The 21,341-nt window shown below is 44.6% G+C and overlaps 1 protein-coding gene across 1 annotated transcript in view; it reads right to left on the reverse strand.

The window, feature by feature from the left end:
• The window catches only part of LHX4 (LIM homeobox 4), a gene marked incomplete at its 5' end in the record, with an annotated part of 74,102 nt that overhangs the window by 33,632 nt on the left and 19,129 nt on the right, over positions 1-21,341 (reverse strand). Inside the window, one exon of the mRNA XM_079981634.1 lies at positions 7,153-7,324. Within this exon, the coding sequence (XP_079837760.1) occupies positions 7,153-7,324 (172 nt within the window). The remainder of the gene's footprint in view (positions 1-7,152; positions 7,325-21,341) is intronic.

Here is a 21,341-nt window from a genome sequence, read left to right on the forward strand (position 1 = left end):
GCTCTTTTGCCCACAGAAATGGGTCCAGTGCAATGTTCATTGCCATGACTATTCTGTGTCCTCCCCACACCCTGCGCCCTGCCATCAGTCCCCACAGCAGGCAGACAGGGCACCAGCTGTCTACCAAACTAATTGGGTCACTGAGGCTACAATCCTGTGCATGCCTCCTCAGAATAAAGTCCATCTGTTTTAAATGAGGCTTACTCTCAGGTAGCTTTGCACAGGGCTGCAGCCTGAGATGCTGTACCTGGAACTGATCCCAGAGGCACCATGCCCTCGTTCCATCAGTCCAATCCATGCCATGGTTCCCCACTCCCGCAACTGAAGCAAAGCAGCTGCAAGGAGCAGATCAGGTTTTGATTAGGAGAAATATTAAAGTTAAAAGGGATTTATTTCTAATGCAAAACAGCTTGGAGGGATTGTTATCTGCTGTAGGGTGTCTTGGGTTAAGCCACTGCGTTTGTGTAACCCCTTTGCCACTCCTTTAACTACTGAAGCACTGCTACTTAGTGCCTAGGACCCTCGTACCTACGGGACCGCCTCTCCCGCTATGCCCCACGGAGAGCCTCAAGGTCCATAAACAGCAACGCCCTAGAGGTCCTGGGCCCTAAGGAAGTCAGGTCAGCTTCAACCAGCGCCAGGGCCTTTTCAGCTCTGGCTCCGGCCTGGTGGAACGCTCTGCCTCATGAGACCAGGGCCCTGCAGGATCTGATTTCTTTCCGCAGGGCCTGTAAGACAGAGTTGTTCCGCCTGGCCTTTGGCTTGGAGCCCATTTGATTCCCTCCCTCCCTCTCTTTCTTTTTTCTTTTTCCTTTCTCCTCCTGTGGTGAGGCTGCATTTTACTATTTTAATGTTTCAATATTTTAATGTTGTATTTTAATCTTGTTTTTAAGTTGTATTCATTCAACTTGTTTTTATTATTGCTTGTTAGCCGCCCTGAGCCCGGCCTTGGCTGGGGAGGGCGGGGTATAAATAAAAATTATTATTATTATTATTACTTCAAAGTTCCCTTCCTGATGCTACTGTGCAGTGACTGAATTTGCAAAGAGGTCTATCACTGGCCAACCAAAGTGATGAGCAGCATGATGCTCAAGCAGGCCTTCACAAACACCTGTCCTGAACCCAAAAACAAAGACTTCACACCCAGGTAGATGGCCTAGAAGTGTATAATTTTCTTGCTGTATGCTTGTGAAACGTGGACCGCTTATAAACACCATCTCCAACTCCTCGAAAGATTCCATCAACGGTGTCTCCCAAAAAAATTATACATCACTTGTGAAGATAGGCAAACTAATGCCAGTGTACTGGAAGAAGCAAAGATCACCAGTGTTGAAACGATGATTCTTCAACATCAACTTCGTTGGACTGGTCATGTTGTGCAGATGCCTGATTATCGTCTTCCAAAGCAACTACTCTACAGTGGACCCTCGGGTTATGTTACCTTCGGGTGTATACTTCTGGGTTTCGCTGCACATGTGCGCAGAAGTGGTGCCCTAGATGCGGACTTTTCGGGATACGTACAGACCCCCAGAATGAATTAAGTTCGTATTTGGAGGGTCCACTGTATTCTGAACTTAAAATTGGAAAGCGTAATGCTAGTGGTCAACAAAAGAGGTTCAAAGGCTCTCTCAAGGCAAATCTCAAAAAATGTAGTATAAACACTGACAACTGGGAAACACCGGCCTGCGAGCGCCCCAATTTGAGAACAGCCTTTACCAAAAGTGTCGTGGACTTTGAAGACGCTTGAACTCAGGACGAAAGGGAGAAATGTGCTAAGAGGAAGACATGCTTGGCAAATCCACACCGTGATCAACTCCCGCCCAGAAACCAATGTCCCCACTGTGGAAGGATGTGTGGATGCAGAATTGGCCTCCACAGTCACTTACAGACTCACTGTTAAGACCGTGTTCCTGGAAGACAATCTTACTCGACCACGTGTGGTCGCTAAAGAAGAATAGAGATGAACTTGCCAGCCCAACCAACTAGCAGCAGAAGACAAGGTCAATTCTGTAGCTCCTCCAGAATCATTCTTCGCTATAACCAGGGAGGAATCTATTGGCACTGTAGCTCCCTCTTGGATGGGCCCAGAATAGTTATTATCTGCCTTCTCATCAGCCCTAGGAAGAGTTATTGGGATGGAAACTGAAGCTGCTGAAGGGATTGAGGGAGAAAACACAACAACTTGAGGAAGCCATGGCAATGCACCATCATGTTCTGTATCTGGGGCCCAGAATATGAGATGCACAAAGCTGATGGTGTCACCTGAAACACCAGCTCAAATTCTGCAAGCAGGGGAAAAAGAATATGTCTAATAAAAGGTAAAGGTACCCCTGCCCGTACGGGCTAGTCTTGACAGACTCTGGGGTTGTGCGCCCATCTCACTTAAGAGGCCAGGGGCCAGCGCTGTCTGGAGACACTTCCGGGTCACGTGGCCAGCGTGACATCGCTGCTCTGGCGAGCCAGAGCCGCACACGGAAACGCCGTTTACCTTCCTGCTGGTAAGCGGTCCCTATTTATCTACTTGCACCCGGAGGTGCTTTCGAACTGCTAGGTTGGCAGGCGCTGGGACCGAGCAGCGGGAGCACACCCCGCCGCAGGGATTCGAACCGCCGAGCTTTCGATCGGCAAGCCCTAGGCGCTGAGGCTTTAACCCACAGCGCCACCTGCGTCCCCTAATATGTCTAATAGACACTAGTTAATAGATTTAACAATACTCCAAAAATGTTTTGACATCAACCAATTATCTGTTTTTAAAAACAGCATCTAGATGAACCTTCTCACACCTCTGTGCAGAGCTTGTCATTGCCACCTTAAAACTGCAGTTTAATTGGGACATAGTAAACTTCTTGAAGGCCTGAGGATTTCTTTTCCATCTTAATTAGGCAGTAAGGAAAAAGGCACCTTTTTTGTCCTTGTTTCTACTACACACCTCTTCAGAACCTTCAAAAAGACTGTCAGATAAAAGTATAAAGAAAATGTATCTTATGTTTAAAGGCCATGCTTCATTCAATAGTAAATACAAAAGGTAGGGAGAAAAAACAAAACAAAACAACGTCTGAGCTTTAACTACTCACAAATCTTCTACTCAAGGTGTGTCTACCAGGAGTTCCTTAACCCAATGCACAGGAATCCGAACAAAAGTGAGACAACTATGCCCTTACAATGGATTAGGCTGAAGCCTCGTAAACATGAAAGAAGACAAACCCACCATTCAGCTTTGTCCACCAGGGTTACTCAAAACACATCCGCCAGACCAAACTGTGATCTATAGACCAGAGGTTTATGAGCTTGCTTCAGGTGGTCTGTAGCATGTTTGTGAAGAACACCCATCACATTAAACATCTATATTGGCTTTAATTGCATTGAAATTTGCATTTCATACACAGCATCTAGCACAGCGCACTACAGCTAAACAACCAGTAAGTGGTCTGCAGAGACACTTTGCAATTTTCAAGTGGTTGAAGGGAGTGTAGATTTAGGGAACCACAGCTCTAGGCCTTGTGGACTCGTGAGGTAATTCTATTATTAATTTAATTTCGAACTGCAGCTACTGCAGATGCCAAGTGCTTTGGTAAGAGTTTCCACAAATGCGTATTACAGGGCCTTCCCATAGGAAACAAAGGAAAAAAAATGCTCATGACGAAACCCCAGAGGGAATTTGTATTTATTCATTTATTTGACTGTAGTAATATGCTCCCTGTTGTTGCTCTTGGAAATAATAATATTTATTTATTTATTTATTTATTTATTTATTTATTTATACCCCGCCCATCTGGCTGTGCTTCCCCAGCCACTCTGGGTGGCTTCCAACAAAATATTAAAATACAGTAATGCATCAAACATTAAAAGTTTCCCTAAACAGGGCTGCCTTCAGATGTCTTCTAAAAGTTTGGTAGTTATTTATTTCCTCGACATCCGATGGGAGGGCTTTCCACAGGGCGGGTGCCACCACCGAGAAGGCCCTCTGCCTGGTTCCCTGTAACCTCACTTCTCGCAGTGAGGGAACCACCAGAAGGCCCTCGGAGCTGGACCTCAGTGTCTGGACAGAACGATGGGGGTGGAGATGCTCCTTCAGGTAGATCTTCGGATGAAGACAGGATGAAGGGCAGTATACAAATTCAATATGTAAATAAAAAATAGTTAAATAAAACAGTTTGATCCTGACTTTCTAGTGCATTCTGCAAGCACTAGAAAGGCTATAGATCAGTGTTCCCCAACCTTGGGCCTCCAGCAGTTTTTGGACTACAACTCCCATCATCCCTCGCTAGCAAGACCAGTGGTCAAGGATGATGGGAATTGTAGTCCAAAAACAGCTGGCGGCCCAAGGTTGGGGAACACTGCTATAGATGAGAAGAATTGTTGTCCAGAGAAAGAAGACCCAGAAGATCACCAACAGCAGGCAGGCTTCGTCTGGAGAGGAGGCAAAAGGCTTCAGAGGACCCTGCCCGATTCTTTAGGAGCAGGGTCAGATTTAGGTTTGACGAGCCCTTTATATGTCCAGCTGTCCTTTGACAACAACAAATTGTCACTGTTTTTTTGTGCTGAATATATGCTGTATGGTAATTTAGGGACCTAATAGGCATCAAAAGCCATTTGCACATAACAAAATATGTATTTTATCAAAGTAATTGTTGAACTGAATTATATTAATAGTGAAATACAATTAAGAAGAATTTTATTAATAGGTAACTAATTATTAAGTTCTAACTGTATGTAGGTTTTATTTTATTTGTTCTTTATCTTATTTTTGGAAATGTACATCCAGGTTTTTTTCCTTTATTTTTTTGGGGGCCCCCAAGAGAGTGGGGCCCTAAGCTATAGCTTGTATAGATTATATGTAAATCCAGCACTGTTTGGGAGGCATCTTCCCTGTCAGGAATGCCCCACAACCAGGGCCAGTGCTATCATTAGGCCAACGAGGCAGTCGCTTCAGACACAGATATCAGAGGGGCACACTTTGATACAGACCAGTTTTTGTTGTATCTTAGCATTTTCTGATAATATTTTCCTTTCCTTTTCTATTTTGAAGAATTTTATCATTTTTAGAGTAATTCGTATGTAGACACCTATTTTTGAAAAACGAAGTGAGCAGTTTGGGGAGTGCATGTAGTTGCCTAGGGCAGAAAACAGCTTGGAAAACCAGCAAGTAAGTCAAGTTCTTTTTATGTATAGAGATAGGATTCTGCCCAATTGCTCCATAAGAACATATCTCTGTTGCTGGTTTCCAGTGCTCTGATCAATGAATACAAACAGGACTGGGTTTAGGTTTGATGAGGCCCTAAGCTACTGAAGGTAAAGGTAAAGGTAAAGGTACCCCTGCCCGTACGGGCCAGTCTTGACAGACTCTGGGGTTGTGCGCCCATCTCACTTAAGAGGCCAGGGGCCAGCGCTGTCCGGAGACACTTCCGGGTCACGTGGCCAGCGTGACAAAGCCGCATCTGGCGAGCCAGAGCCGCACACGGAAACGCCGTTTACCTTCCCGCTGGTAAGCGGTCCCTATTTATCTACTTGCACCCGGAGGTGCTTTCGAACTGCTAGGTTGGCAGGCGCTGGGACCGAGCAGCGGGAGCGCACCCCGCCGCAGGGATTCAAACCGCCGACCTTTCGATCGGCAAGTCCTAGGCGCTGAGGCTTTAACCCACAGCGCCACCTGTGTCCCACTGAAGGTAATGGGGCCCTTTAAATGTCCAGCTGTCCTTTGACAACAACAACAAATTGTTGCTGGTTTTTTTGTGTTGAATATATGCTATATGGTAATTTATGGACCTAATAGGTATCTAAAGCCATTTGCACATGCAGAATGTAGGCACCCTATATATAGAAATGAGCAAACCAGTGGTATTTGAGGGAGCAGGCGAGCAGGCGGGGCCCATGACTTACATCATAGGAGCCTACACAACACAAAACACTGCTGCTGTATGTAGGTTTTATTTTATTTGTTTTTTATCTTATATTTTGGAAATGTACACCCAGGTTTTTTTCCCTTTGAAATTTTTTTTTTTTGGGGGGGGGGGCTAAGCTATAGCTTGTTTAGCTTATACGTAAATCCGGCACTGAATACAAAGGGTACTAAGATGTTCTACAGTACTCCTTCATATGCTATTAAAATTTATTTTATCACACTTATTTCATAGATTAAATGGTGCAAAGATATTAAACTACCTTTATTGAGGCTTCTGTTGATTTGCACTGAGTTAGGGGACGTGGGTGGCGCTGTGGGTTAAACCACAGAGCCTAGGACTTGCCGATCAGAAGGTCGGCGGTTCGAATCCCCGCCACGGGGTGAACTCCCGTTGCTCGGTCCCAGCTCCTGCCAACCTAGGAGTTCGAAAGCACGTCAAAGTGCAAGTAGATAAATAGCTACCGCTCCAGTAGGAAGGTAAATGGCGTTTCCGTGTGCTGCTCTGATTCGCCAGAAGTGGCTTAGTCATGCTGGCCACATGACCCGGAAGCTGTATGCCGGCTCCCTCGGCCAGTAAAGCGAGATGAGCGCTGCAACTCCAGAGTCGGCCACGACTGGACCTAATGGTTAGGGGTCCCTTTATCTTTGCCTAGGGTAAAGAACATTAGAACTGGGAGTACAGGGAGAGGTGTCCCAGCATAAGTTATTTGCATAGGGCTAAACATGTCTCCTCAGAAGTAAGTTCTCAATAGCTATTTCAATCCTCCGAAGAAGAAAATGTTGGCCGGAAAATACATACTGCTCTTGCTGCCTCCATCTGACTATAAGGAAGTAGATGTGTTGGACGGAAAAACAATTACATTGGCAATAATTATGTCAAGGGAGCAAAACTGGAGCTTTCTGTGAAGCAAGCAGGATATATATCTATGTACCTGTATAAAATAAATACCGTTGCCACACAATCAGAATATGATATTAATTAAAAATACTGTACCCAGATTTTCTATAGCACTTTTATCAAGAATTTCATAACAGTAATATTTACAGCAATCCTGTATGGTAGGTCTGCATTATCATCATGGTTTGCCTGCTTGCCCTTTCAGTCACAATGTGGTCTCTCAATTATTCCAAGCGAAAATTGTGTGTTCAAGTATCAGCAAACATCCCCTTTTGAAAGGAAATGAGATTGCATATTCTGCAGCTACTTAGAGGGCTAGCAAAGGTGAAACTGGAAAGTTCTCTGCACCTACTTGAAAAAGTCTTCTTTGCAATAGACGCTCCCGGCTCTGGAGAAGCAGCGGTCTGCCAGCTGCATTTGGCAATCTGCGCACTTGAGGCAAGAACCGTGCCAGTGGCGGTCGAGGACTTTCAAGATGAATTTATCCAGGATGTGCTGGTTGCAGCCGGCACACTGGGGGATCTCTGGCGGAGGAAGAAAGAACATCAGCCAAAAAAAAAAAAAAAACCCTACCCAAAAACACTGCAGAGCAAGAAAAGACTTCAAGGCATGACCATTTATGACCTAGAGGGATAATGGCAACAACCTAATCTGTTGCTTGAACAACTGAATTGGGGAAAGGTGCATTGGAACTGCTGGTTCAACATGTATAACAAACAGTGCTCCTAACAAAAAGATATCTCATATTCCTCTACTGTTTGAACACCATTTCTCTGTCTGGACTTACCATCCGTACCAATTTGGCCATTTCTCTCGGTTCGCTACATGAACTAGCCTCAAACCGGCACAAGAGCTCAGGCCAGCTGCCACACAGCTTGTAGGAGCTAGTAGTGGAGATCAGCTCTTGTGCAGAACTGTGACACAGAATTTACTGTGAAAACCCATCCCTGTGACTTGCAGGAATTGTGGTGAATATTAAAACAGGCATGCCCTGGATCTCATGGCCCAAATCTCCTGCTGTTGTTGTTTTATGGCATATTTGGCATACTTTAATTACGGGTGCTTATATAATAAGGTAAATATAATAGGATTGCTTTATTGTGTATATATTTTCATTTTAAAAATGTTTGTATTTTGAGGTTCATATAATTGGTTATTATACTTGTAAACAATGAAATCGTCATCGTCTGAATCGGGGCATCCAAATATTGCACCCATTTAACAGCTTTGTCCCGTATATACACTGATTGACTCAAATAGCAGAGAGGAGCAGGAGGGGGGAGGGGGAGGCCGTGGTGGGTGACAAGCGCTGGAGGTGGCAAGTGGCAAGATCCTTTGGGGGCCCCAGATTTGCTGCCCACCCCCCAGCTGTCCCCAGCCTGCCACTCAAGGTTGATTGTCTCACTGAGCCTCATGGGTTGGCTGGCACCGAGTGGAAAGGCTCTGTATAATTTAATATATATGTCCAAATAAGTTGTTATGAGTAGATCTAGATAGGATTGCCATTCCCCTCCCCAGTTTAAGCCCAACAACTAGAGAGGGCTTCTGCCTATATATAAAGTGTCTGTCTGCAAGCAGAACAGGTAATACTGATGTGCATATCTGTGTATTTCTATCCGCCTATAGTTCGAAATAATGGAATGTGTTGTAAAAATCTGCCAAGGGAGATTACCCAGTAAAAGCAATGCGCATAAATTCTGATATACATGCCTGAAAGAAGATTGATTTCTGAGGAGTCAAACGGCAGAGCAGGTTTAGTGTAATATTGCAAGAGATGTTTATGCATCAGAGCCTTCCTGTTTTGCTATCCTCTTGGGTAGCGATGGAGTGGCAGGAGACTGGCTCACAGTAAATATCAAGGATTTGTTGCCTTTTGATGCTGCTACAAATCCTCTGGATGGCCGGGAAAGACTTCTCAGGAGCAAGAGCGATGGAACCTTTTGTATTGGAATCCAAATGAAACAGCCAAGCTGATTGGCTTATTTATTGGGGAGCCTTCTATTGCTGGAGACAGGCATTGGTTTTGAAGAGAACTGAAGGTGGAATGATAGACCCATGGCTGCCCCTGCTGTACAGACATAACCAACCACTGTCTCTGGAGTCAGAAAGCATGCAAGGTTCTGTAGTCCATCAAAAAGTCACAAGACATCTTTCTCCAGAGATGACCATGGGACAAAGGAAACAATGGGTACACTATATTGTATACCTGTATCTATTTTTTAAAAAATTATTTAGTTTTTCTGTATTTTGAAATTTACAAACAATTATCAAACAACCAACATAAAAAGAGAATTCCGAAGAATCTCCTGGACTTCCCTCTTCTCCTTTGTGGGTCCTCATATTAACATTTTCCTCCTGCATCTTGTCTATTAAAGGTAAAGGGACCCCCGACCATTAGGTCCAGTCGTGACCGACTCTGGGGTTGCGGCACTCATCTCACTTTATTGGCTGAGGGAGCCGGCGTACAGCTTCCAGGTCATGTGGCCAGCATGACTAAGCAGCTTCTGGTGAACCAGAGCAGCGCACGGAAATGCCGTTTACCTTCCCACTGGAGAGGTACCTATTTATCTACTTGCACTTTGACGTGCTTTCGAACTGCTAGGTGGGCAGGAGTTGGGAGCTAGGTTGGCAGGAGCAACGGGAGCTCACCCCATCACGGGGATTCAAACCACCGACCTTCTGATCAGCAAGTACTAGGCACTGTGGTTTAACCCACAGCACCACCCACGTCTAATCTTGTCTATTAACTTACATCTATTAAATCTCCATTATAGCCAAAATTCAGCATTGAACTACAAGTGTCATTCCAATAGTTTTAATAGTTTACAATGCTTTTTAAGGTAAATTATATATTTCCCCCATCGTATACCTGTATCAAACCACCTTCAGCTTTTCAGAGCAACTGTCTCCTACTCTAAAGGCACCAGCCATCAAGAACTGAGGCTTTTTTAAAAGACCTGTGAAAAATGCTGTTTAAACACATCGTGATTAACAGAGCACATTCAGTTGCAGAATCCACAGATGAATGCAATTCACTTCTAGATTCCCCTGCTGTTCCTCCTGTCTCCTCCACCAAACACTTTGTTCTGTTTTCAGGTTCAAAACATTAGAAAAACATAGGAAGCTGCCTAGACCAAGTTGGAGCAGTGGTGCATTTAGCCCAGTATTGTCCGACTGGCAGCACCTCAGTTGTCCTATACAATACCATTTGCTCAGCACTTACTGTATTTTTTGCTCTAAAAGACGCACTTTTTCCCTCCTAAAAAGTAAGGGGAAATGTGTATGCATCTTATGGAGCGAATGCAGGCTGCGCAGCTATCACAGAAGCCAGAACATCGCTCCTCAAGGCAGGGGGAGCCTTCATCCCGCTGCCCTGAGGCGGCTTTGTGCGGCTAAGCCAGAAGCTAGAACAATGAGAGGGACCGCTGTGCAGTGCTCTCTCTCTTGCTGTTCTAGCTTCTGACTTAGCCCCTCAGTCCCTTCCCCCACCTCCCGGAAAAGCCCCCAAGAGCCACGCTCCCTTTAAAGAACTGTGCGGAGCGTGTGTGCGGCTCTTGGGAGCTTTTCCCCGAGAAGGGAGAAGGGCAGTCAGTCAATGACGGGCTGCCCTTCTCCCTCCTCAGGGAAAAGCCTGCAAGCGCCACACACACGCTCCAGGCAGCTCATGAAAGGGAGCACTGAGCAGAGCCTGTGATGCATACAGGCTCTGCTCAGCGCTCCCTTTAAAGAATATTTTTTTTCTTGCATTGCCCCTCTAAAAAATAGGTGCGTCTTATGGTCAGGTACGTCTTATGGAGCGAAAAATGCGGTAAGTGAAAAATAAAAAGAGTGCTTCTGACCATGTACTGCCCAAGTTCAACTGGGCTCACGCTGCAAATCTTTGATCAAACAGAATGGTCCTTTTCAGCAAGCCACCAGCTGAACGGCTCTGAAGCTGTCTGATGACTACAGGCAAGGCCAATTTATTTTTATCTTTTTAGAAAGGAGCGAAACCAGTGGGTTTCAGATGACCCAGTGGGGATCATGCTGTTCTTAACCAAGCCACTGCAATATAGCAACCTCAACCACATGTCCCAGCAATGTGGCTGGGAAGCTGTGCTAAGTAAATCCAATATGCAGAAAAACATTGTTGTGGAGAGGGTTAGGGTTAGTGCCGTGCCCTCGTCCAGGGATAACTAAGGCTAAAAGGGAGCGTTCGTTGAATGAGTCAGCCACCAAGTTGCACAAGAACATTTTAATTAGATTGTTGCATTTTTTAAATGGGATGTAGTACAAAGTCGTACACTGTCCTTAGATGTTTGATTACCAATAAAGACTGCTGATGCAAGCCTCTTCAAAGTCATCTAGGAAGGCAGCCCCAACACCACCTATGGGGGGCTGAAGGAGGGTTTTACTATCAGATTTCTAAAAACAGGACTATCTCTGTGAGATTCCTTCAGTCAGGGGTAGTCAACGTGGTAGCCTCCAGAGCCTGAGGCACTCCAGTTCCTATCAGTTCCAACCAGCATGGCCAATGGTCAGGCACCATGGGAATTGGCGCTGAGGGTTAAACCACAGAGCTTAGGGCTTGCCAGTCAGAAGGTTGGTGGTTCGAATCCCCGCGATGGAGTGAGCTTCCGTTGCTCAATCCCTGCTCCTGCCAAAGTAGCAGTTCGAAAGCACGTCAAGGTGCAAGTAGATAAATAGATACCACTCCAGTGGGAAGGTAAACGGCGTTTCCGTGTGCTGCTCTGGTTCGCCAGAAGCGGCTTAGTCATGCTGGTCATGCTGGCTTAGTGTACGCCAGCTCCCTTAGCCAATAAAGCAAGATGTGCGCCGCAACCCCAGAGTCGGCCACGACTGGACCTAATGGTCCCTTTACCTTTACCTTTAATCAAAGTATTTGATTTGACAAAAGAGTGTTAATAGCATGGAATATTTCAGGCAGCAGCAGACTGGAGCGGCGAGTTCAGGAAAAGCTTTGCCTCTGCTGTTTGGCAAGACTGCTGCTTTGCATTAGATCTCAGGCTGGATCTAGACCCATCAAAAATGCGTTTCAGGGAAACGCATTGTAAACTTCATAAATGGAAATCACGTTGACAAAAGACGGGACTCCACAGCGCCATCTGGTGTCACTGTGTTATAAAACGCTTTTCCTTTACTAATGTAGCCGAGTCTTCAGTGTCCTCCCCACTGACCTCCAAAACAATAACTGAGCCCCTCTCCATCACTATTTGTTTGTTTATTGCAGTGCTGAGATTCTGTTTTACCCTTACAATAGCTCACAATAACAAAATTTAAAATTAAAACAATCAATCACATTAGATGGAATGGCCCTGCCCAAGAGTTATTGATTGTTGCTTTCCTAATCCATCCCACCTGGTTGTCCCACATGGCACAAAACAGAAGCCCACCAAAATGGGGTAAAACGCCTCCCTAGCTTGAACGGTGAAAGACTAAAATAAGCAGGAGTCAATAAAAAAATCTATACGCCCGCTTTGTCTTCTTAAATAGAATTGTCTTTTGTGCGAATGGCTGCCAAGCCAACTCTTCCACTGCTATCATAGGCCTGGCAAACAGCTTTCATTTATCTAATTTATTTTAACTAAATTATTTAACATAACAGGAATCATGTTAATGGAATTCTGCATAGTGACCAGATTAGAGTATAGCGCTTTAAAGCAACAAATGTCTCCAATTCACCTCTGAGCTAACACCCATCTTATTAAAATAAATATGTTTCCTCTGTATTTGCCTCTCAGTAGACATTCAGCACAATACGTAATTGGATTAGCGTTGCTGTTTAATTGACTAGCTACAAATTCATTTCCCTCGTCTGTCCTCATGCACCTTCCCACTCGCCCACCCCAGACACACCTCCAGGACTTGCCAAGATCACAGAATGTACAGGAAAAGGAGGAGACTTAGAATCATAGAATCACAGAATTGAAGAGGGATCCCGAGGGTAATCTAGTCCAACCCCCTCCAATACGGGAATCTCAGCACGTGGGGCCCCCGCAATTGAATCATGTTGGTGGATCCACAGTAGAGATGTAATAAGCTTTTGAACTAGTCTTGTACAAAAAGGCAACAGGAATTAACCCTCCCTTCTTTTTTGTTTATTATTTGTGTACCTTAAGGGTTCGAAAACTGTTCTACATTCAGAAAATGAACAGTGTACAGAAGTGGAATATAAAACAGTACTGAAATATAAAAATCGAACTGGAATGTAAAACTGCAGAAGTAAAATAGACTGGCAGTGCGATCCTAATTGTGTCTACTCAGGAGTAAATCCTATTAAATTTGTTGGAGCTTGCTGTGGGGGTTAGGTTTACAGCCTAATTTGAGAAGATTTGGGAGAAAATAAGTTTTCAGCAAATGAACTGGTAAAGGTAAAGGGACCCCTGACCATTAGGTCCAGTCGTGACTGACTCTGGGGTTGCGGCGCTCATCTCGCTTTATTGGCCAAGGGAGCCGGTGTACAGCTTCCGGGTCATGTGGCCAGCATGACTAAGCCGCTTCTGGCAAACCAGAGCAGCGCACAGAAATACCGTTTGCCTTCCCGCCGGAGTGGTACCTATTTATCTACTTGCACTTTGACGTGCTTTCGAACCACTAGGTTGGCAGGAGCAGGGACCGAGCAACGGGAACTCACCCCGTCACGGGGATTTGAACCGCCAACCTTCTGATTGGCAAGTCCTAGGCTCTGTGGTTTAACCCACCTGCATCCCTAATGAATTGGTACCACAGTACTAAAAGCATATGCTCAAATCACAGCATGCTTTATCTAAAATGGCATGTGGCACAATCAACAGATTTTCATTCACAGGTCAAAGTAACCGAGCTGGGATGTGGAGAAGAGGTGGCTCTTCAGATATCCTTCTGCAGAACAATAGAGGGCTTTCCGTACCTTGAATGTAGTTCAGTAGCAGATTAGCAACTAGCGCAATGCTTTTAACAGTGGTGATGGGACCCCCCCCCAAAGTAACTGTGCAGCAGTATTCTGTACTAGCTGAAGCTTCCAGACCAAGTTCAAGGGCAACCCCACATAAAGCACATTTAGTGCTATAGTGCCTTGAGCCCTTGGCCCTGAAACCAGACCCTCCTAGTGTCCCTGATTTGCAGGGACGTCCTTGATTTAGAGAAGCCGTCCCGGTTTCTCATTTGATCCCAGAATGTCCCACTTTTCCTTAGAATGTCCCTATTTCCATTGGAGAAATGTTGGAGTTATCTGACCCCCGAGCTGTCTGAAGGCAATCCTGTATAGAGAAGTTTTCTTAATGTTTAATGTTTTATTATGTTTTTATATATGTTAGAAGCTGCCCAGAGTGGCTGGGGCAACTCAGTAAGATGTATAAAAGGGGTATAAATAGTAAAAATTCTCAACCATTGAACCTTTTGTGAAGTTACCTTATCTAATCTCCTAGCCTTGGGACTGAGAGGCTGCACATCTTCCAGTGAGAAAGAGTCGGCTAGCTCACTGTCTTCCCGTTCTTTTTGCTCTTCACCTCCCAGTTATACCCAACTATTGTGCTCCAAACTGTGCCCCTCAGCAAACCATTGTTCCAAATCAACACTGCTCCTGTGGAGTTTCAGCCATGAGCAGGCCATTCCTCAACAGAGTTGTACTCCTCAGCCTGGTCTCTGACACCTTGTTTCATCAGAGAAATGTTGGAGGGTATGTGAAACTATTGCATGAAACATCTGTAGGTAATTTGAGAAGGGCTTTTTAAAAATGGTAAAATACAATATAAGGAGAATTTGGAAGGCTCTGCTTAGATCAGGCATGGCCAAACTTGGCCCTCCAGATGTTTTGGGACTACAATTCCCATCATCCCTGATCATTGGTCCTGTTAGCTAGGGATGATGGGGGTTGTAGTCCCAAAACATCTGGAGCGGAGTGCCAAGTTTGGCCATTCCTGGCTTAGATGAAACATATTTAGGAAGGAGGAGGTGAAGGAATTTCAATAAAATTACTGATTTTTTTTCATATGGCTTTGGCACACCTTACAGGCCTATAATTATTTCATAAGCCTCCTGTATTACAATTTTTTTTTTAAGTGGGGCTTTTTTAAGGCCCCAGGAATGGCCTTAGAAGCTTTTATGTGTTTGGCTCTTTTCAATCTGACTCTTGACCAGTATTGTGAAAAAAATAGGAAGCAATACCTTAAAATGTTAGAGTGCTAAATATGAGAGATTAATGACTCTCCAGGATTCTCGGAACTGACTAGGGATTTGGAAAATGTCTTAATCGGGCACTCAACACATCATTAATATCAGAACATCCTGAGTACTTTGCTCCTGAAACTTCAAACTGTTTCATTGTCCTTCAGAGTAACTGAAACTGCCTGGGCAGAGAACTTGCTTGGTGCTCCAAACACATTTTAGAACTGTTTCTTAAGACTGTTGGAAACTTTCAGGTTCAGCACATGAAATAAGCAACGGAGAGTAGGGAGATCTGAATGCTTTCCTTGTGGAAACACTTATTTTGGAAGAATATCACCACACACACACACCCCAGCAACGCAAATTGCAATAATTTGACACTGGAAAAATGGGATCCCCAGTTACCACTTCAGTATTGCTTAAATTGCAATGGTGTGGACCTTATGGCAGGAACCGCCAGCCTATTTCTGTTGCATGTTGGTGGCAAGTGGATGGTTTATGGTACAGTGGTACCTCGGATTAAGAACCTAATTAATTCCGGAGGGATTAATGGGACCTCCCACTACCACCGCTGGACGATTTCTGTTTCATCCTGAAGCAAAGTTCTTAACCAAAGGTACTATTTCTTCATTAGCAGAGTCTGTAACCTGAAACGTCTGTAACCCGAGGTACCACTGTATGTGGGGCCATGTGTTCAGCCCTTTGCGGGGGGCCCTACTCATTTACCCAAATTAACATGACGCAGGTGGTGCTGTGGTCTAAACCACAGAGCCTAGGGCTTGCAGATCAGAAGGTCGGCAGTTTGAATCCCCCTGATGGGGTGAGCTCCCGTTGTTTGGTCCCAGCTCCTGCCCACCTAGCAGTTCAAAAGCATGTCAAGTGCAAGTAGATAAATAGGTACGGCTCCGGCATTTCCATGCGCTGCTCTGGTTAGCCAGAAGCAGCTTAGTCATGCTGGCCACATGACCCGGAAGCTTTCTGTGGATAAACGCCAGCTCCCTCAGCCTATAGAGCGAGATGAGTGTGCAACCCCAGAGTCGTCCGCGACTGGACCTAACTGTCAGGGGTATCTTCACCTTGACCTTTATGACCAAAAATATGTAGTTGGTATCCATTACTTAGCTCTCCCCTATGGCTCCTAGAAGATGTCCTGACCAAAAATATGACGGTGCTAAATTCATAAAAACAAGCCCTTGTGCTGGCTCCTACTAGCCTTCCAGGTTAGTTTAATTCAGCCAACTGTTTCTGATTCCAAGGTGATATGAAAGTTCTGCCTGTGGTGGCCATTTCACATGCAGTTCAACACTTGTTATAGTCATCGCCTGAGAAGTATGCATGTGTGAAACAGTGTTAAGCTCAGTTATGAATCTGGATAGATAACTCCCCCCCCCCCCATTCCTGCCCACCTTCTCAATTGCTCACAAATAGGTGCTTAACTGTGCATTGAAACATATGTCAGAAACCTGCCACCAACCACTCATGAAACGTGGGTACCACCGAAGGCACCAAAGTCTTCTGCATCAATCTAACTCAAAACGGTCATGCTCTCCTTAATTCCCTGAACCACCTCTATCTCACTGTAGGAGTACAATTTCACTGAACTGCATACGTACAAAACAAGCCCCACAGAATAAAATTATGAAATGCAAAATAAGTAAGGCTTACTGAATCAACTTTAGTATGTGCCTTGTTCTCAGAATTCTTCATCAGCATCCCGAAGGCAGTGTAACAACACATTCAGAGAAAACTCAAAAGCTGCGTAACCTTGCACTAGCAAATATTAATCGCCTTTTCAAACTGTAACAAATTGCACCTGATAATCTGGCCTAGAAGCAGCAACAGCTGTGCATCAAGCTGAGATTTGGGAGTCTGTTGCCATTTATTTACATCAAGGGAACCTTTTTCCTCGCTTAACTAATATGAACCTTGTTATCTCCCTCCTTTGTCCAACTTATGAGCACTTAGGTAGTTTCTTCCATCCTCTCAATCTCTCTCTCATGTGTAGCTGAGCTTGCTTTCAGCAGCCACAGATCTGATTAGGTTACCAGCTAATGGACCTACTCCTTTAACCCTAAGTCAGTGTCTTTCAGAGAAGCTAAGTGCTGGAAGAAGGGTCCTTGCATGATTCAGAAGACGACACAAGACAATGTCCTCTCTTTTAACAACCTGTTCAAACAACATTTTCATTGAGCCCCACAACTGTTTGAGTGAAAGGAGGGTGGAGAAAGGTGCCAGAATTTCCAGTCAGTTCAGCACAGCATCTAAAAGCTAGGGTCTAGGCTCTAGGCCGGCAGTTCTCAACCTGTGGGTCCCCAGATGTTGTTGGACTACAACTCCAATCATCCCTGAGCTCTGGCCTTGCTAGCTAGGGGTGATGGGAGTTGTAGTTCAACAACATCTGGGGACCCACAGGTTGCAAAAGGCTGCTCTAGGCTTTTCTGAAGGTCAGCTCTAGGCTTTTCTGGCCTCTGAGAAAATGATAATCCCAGGCGCTGAGATGTACCCAACATTGATGAGGAGGTGAAGTCCTGCACGCATTGCGTGTGACATCACACACATCACACATGCGTGACAACTGTCACACCGGGAGAGGCCTCAGCCCCATAGAGTTGGTGCACCTGGTAACAATAGCGATCTTGTAGCATCACCAGAAGCAACCCTTTTAAAACAAGCCTCTTCAGTTGGTGGCATTGCCTACCAAGCCCCTTTCTCTCATACACCACACATGAGGGGACATATTCATGGGAGACTATTACTGAGGCAACACTCATGCTTGTACCCCTTGCCTTGGAAATAGGGGCAGCTCTACCATTTGACAGAGCAAAGCAGCTGCCTCAGGAGACAGATCCCAGGGGGGCTGAGGCGAACAGCATTAGTTCTTCAGCTGTTCCACTCTGTTGGACTACAAGACCTGTGTGCACCCCGGCCCCTAAACTAAGGCACTGCTCTCAAGAGCAATGGAGGCTGTTGACTCATTGCCAGCACTGAAGTCAGATTCAACTGTTTCTGTATGTGGACCTTTGTTCTTCAGAATCTATACACCAGGCCAACTGCAAGCGTGTGTCCTCAGGACATTAAGGCAAGCTGAGAAGCTCCACAACTTCATTGGACTGGTCATGTTGTTCAGATGCCTGATTATCATCGTCCAAAGCAACTACAGTGGTACCTCAGGTTAAGTACTTAATTCGTTCCAGAGGTCCATTCTTAACCTGAAACTGTTCTTAACCTGAGGTACCACTTTAGCTAATGGGGCCTTCCGCTGCCGCCACACGATTTCTGTTCTCATCCTGAAGCAAAGTTCTTAACCCGAGGTACTATTTCTGGGTTAGCGGAATCTGTAACCTGAAGCGTCTGTAACTTGAAGCATATGTAACCCGAGGTACCACTGTATTCTGAACTTTAAAATGGAAAGCGTAATGCTGGTGGTCAACAAAAGAGGTTCAAAGGCTCTCTCAAGGCAAACCTAAAAAAAAAGTAGTATAAACACTGACAACTGGGAAACACTGGCCTGTGAGCGCTCCAGTTGGAGAACAGCCTTTACCAAAGGTGTTGTGGACTTTGAAGACATTTGAACTCGGGACGAAAGGGAGAAACGTGCTAAGAGGAAGACATGCTTGGCAAACCCTCACCGTGATCAACTCCCGCCTGGAAACCTATGTCCCCACTGTGGAAGGATGTGTGGATCCAGAATTGGCCTCCACAGTCACTTACGCACTCACTGTTGAGACCGTGTTCATGGAAGACAATCTTATTCAGCTACGAGTGATCACCAAAGAAGACGACGACTGTCAAAGAAAAGTAGAACTGGGCATTGGTAGACTGACTTCTGTCTGGCTGTTTTCCAGAAGCTTCTATAAACATGATATACTGGTGGATGGATAGATAGATAGATAGATAGATAGATAGATAGATATGCTCCCCACTAGATGTCCACCTCTTTAACTGCCCAGCATACATTTCAACTCTTCTCCTTTCCCTAGAGTAGTGTTTTTCAACCACTGTTCCGCCGCACACTAGTGTGCCGCGAGATGTTGCTTGGTGTGCCGTGGGAAAAATTGAAAAATTCGAAAGATTTAAAAATAAAGTATTTTATAATTTTTCATGTTTCTGTTTACTTACTATTTCATAATAAAGTAATTATAAAATACTTTCTTTGTGTTTATTTGATTCCTATTCAAGAGAATTACTTTATATATAGTCAATATAGGCACAGAGTTAATTTTTTTAACATTTTCTAATGGTAGTGTGCCTCGTGATTTTTTTCATGAAACAAGTGTGCCTTTGCCCAAAAAAGGTTGAAAAACACTGCCCTAGAGAGATGGATTGCACTGGTCCTGATGCTAAACTTCCTTATTTACTCAGCCCGCCCATGCATTTCAATGAGAAGTGTTGTGTGCAAGCAATAATTAATGCAGACTTGGGCCCTATAAATTTTTTATTGCCCTGAGCTGGTTGAGACTGCGTAGGCTCCCGAAATGTCAGTGAGTTATGCAGCTTTCCCCAATAAGTGGCAATGAAAACTTTATAGCATCCCCAACACTGCGGATTTTGTTTATGCTACTGATTTTAGTCCCCCTTTTAAAAAAAGAAAATAAAACCATGCTCTGTTTTCTCTTTGAAGTGCATTAGTTGCCATGGAAACAGTGATGTCAATCAAGTGGGCAGAACTTCAATGATGCCCTAAAGTGCTGACTTAAGCAAGGGGAAGCTTCTCCCATAACACAGTTGCAGAATTTGATCCTAATCAGTTGCAGGAAATTGCCATGTACAGAACACACAATGAAGCATACTGATGGCATAATCAGTCTATTGTGACTTACTGTGCTTGAAATTAAAGATGTACAAATAAAATAAAAAAATTAGAGCTGCAGAATTTAATCAACAGAATTTTAAAAATAACTTGATTTATTGTAGAGGCCTATTTTAATAGCAACTAAACATTTATATACATTACCAGAGAAATCTGTATAACGGTATTGTATAGTGGGCCATAGATAGATAGTGTGCATTCTCTGCCTATAGTTTGGCACTTGAGGCAATGTACGATACAAGTAAAACAACAATAAATCACAGTAATGAAACAATTTTTAAAACACAATTTGAAACACAAATCAGCAAGTCAAACAAATTGTACTAAAACATCCATAGAAAGGTCAACAAAATCCCAGTGGTAGAGGGAGAAGCCAGCTTCACACTGAAAGCCATAGAAGCCTTTCTTACAAAGCCATTTTTTATTTAATCACTGGAATGACGGCGAAAATGCCTCTGCCGGCAAGGTATTACAGAAGAAGAAGAAGAAGAAGAAGAAGAAGAAGAAGAAGAAGAAGAAGAAGAAGAAGAAGAAGAAGAAGAAGAAGAAGAGGTGGTGGTGGAGGAGTTTGGATTTGATATCCTGCTTTATCGCTACCCGAAGGAGTCTTAAAGCGGCTAACATTTTCCTTTCCCTTCCTCCCCCACAACAAACACTCTGTGAGGTGAGTGGGGCTGAGAGACTTCAGAGAAGTGTGACTGGCCCAAGGTCACCCAGCATGTGAAGGAGCAGGGAAGCAAACCCGGTTCACCAGATTACGAGTCCACCGCTCTTAACCACTACACCACACAGGCAGAGTGCGGGTACAGCATAGTAAAAGTATTGCTTCCTATACCTTTAGAGGCCTCACTTCTCTAAAAAAAAAAGAGCTTCCCCAGCAGATCTGAGGGATTCCCCAGGAATTGGCACCTCTGAAACATAGAGACGCCACAGACCAAGCCAAATTTAAAGATCATCCCCGCACTTTGAGCCGGGCCTGGAAGCTAATAGGAAGTCAACAGAGCTGAGCAAGATTGTGGGTGAAATGCTCTGTGTGGCCACTCTTGCAAGAGGAGAGACATGGAATTCTGCAATAGCTGAAGTTCCTGAGCCATCTTGAAAGGCAGTACCTCCATCTGGCAACAGCTCACCTTGCAATAGTCAACATGAGATATTACGAACGCATAGGTGACTTACAGCCAAATCTTTATCAAAGAGAAGCAGCCCTGGGCACTGCCAGAACCTGAAAATCCAGCAGCAGTTCAGGGTCCAGGTGAACACAAAAGCCATGCAAGTTGTCCTTTTTTTGAGGGGGAGGGGAGAATGCCATCCATCGCATGCAAAACTGGCAACTCGCCAGCCTAAGGCTGAACATCACCATCATCACCACTGCCAAACTTGTATAGATAAAGCTTCAGCATATTGCAACAGTGCTGTGAGTATATCTGAATATAGAAAAGATTGTCATTGTGATTATGATTATGATTATTAAACAACTCCCAGTCATTGATGCAATGCCCAAACTGACTTCAACTGAATCTCAACTAGAGTTGCATGGTACAATTATATCCTCCATTGATCATCACAGTTCCACCCATGCCACTCTA

This window comes from Podarcis cretensis (assembly GCF_951804945.1).
Source record: "Podarcis cretensis genome assembly, chromosome: 6".
Classification (NCBI taxonomy): domain Eukaryota; kingdom Metazoa; phylum Chordata; class Lepidosauria; order Squamata; family Lacertidae; genus Podarcis; species Podarcis cretensis.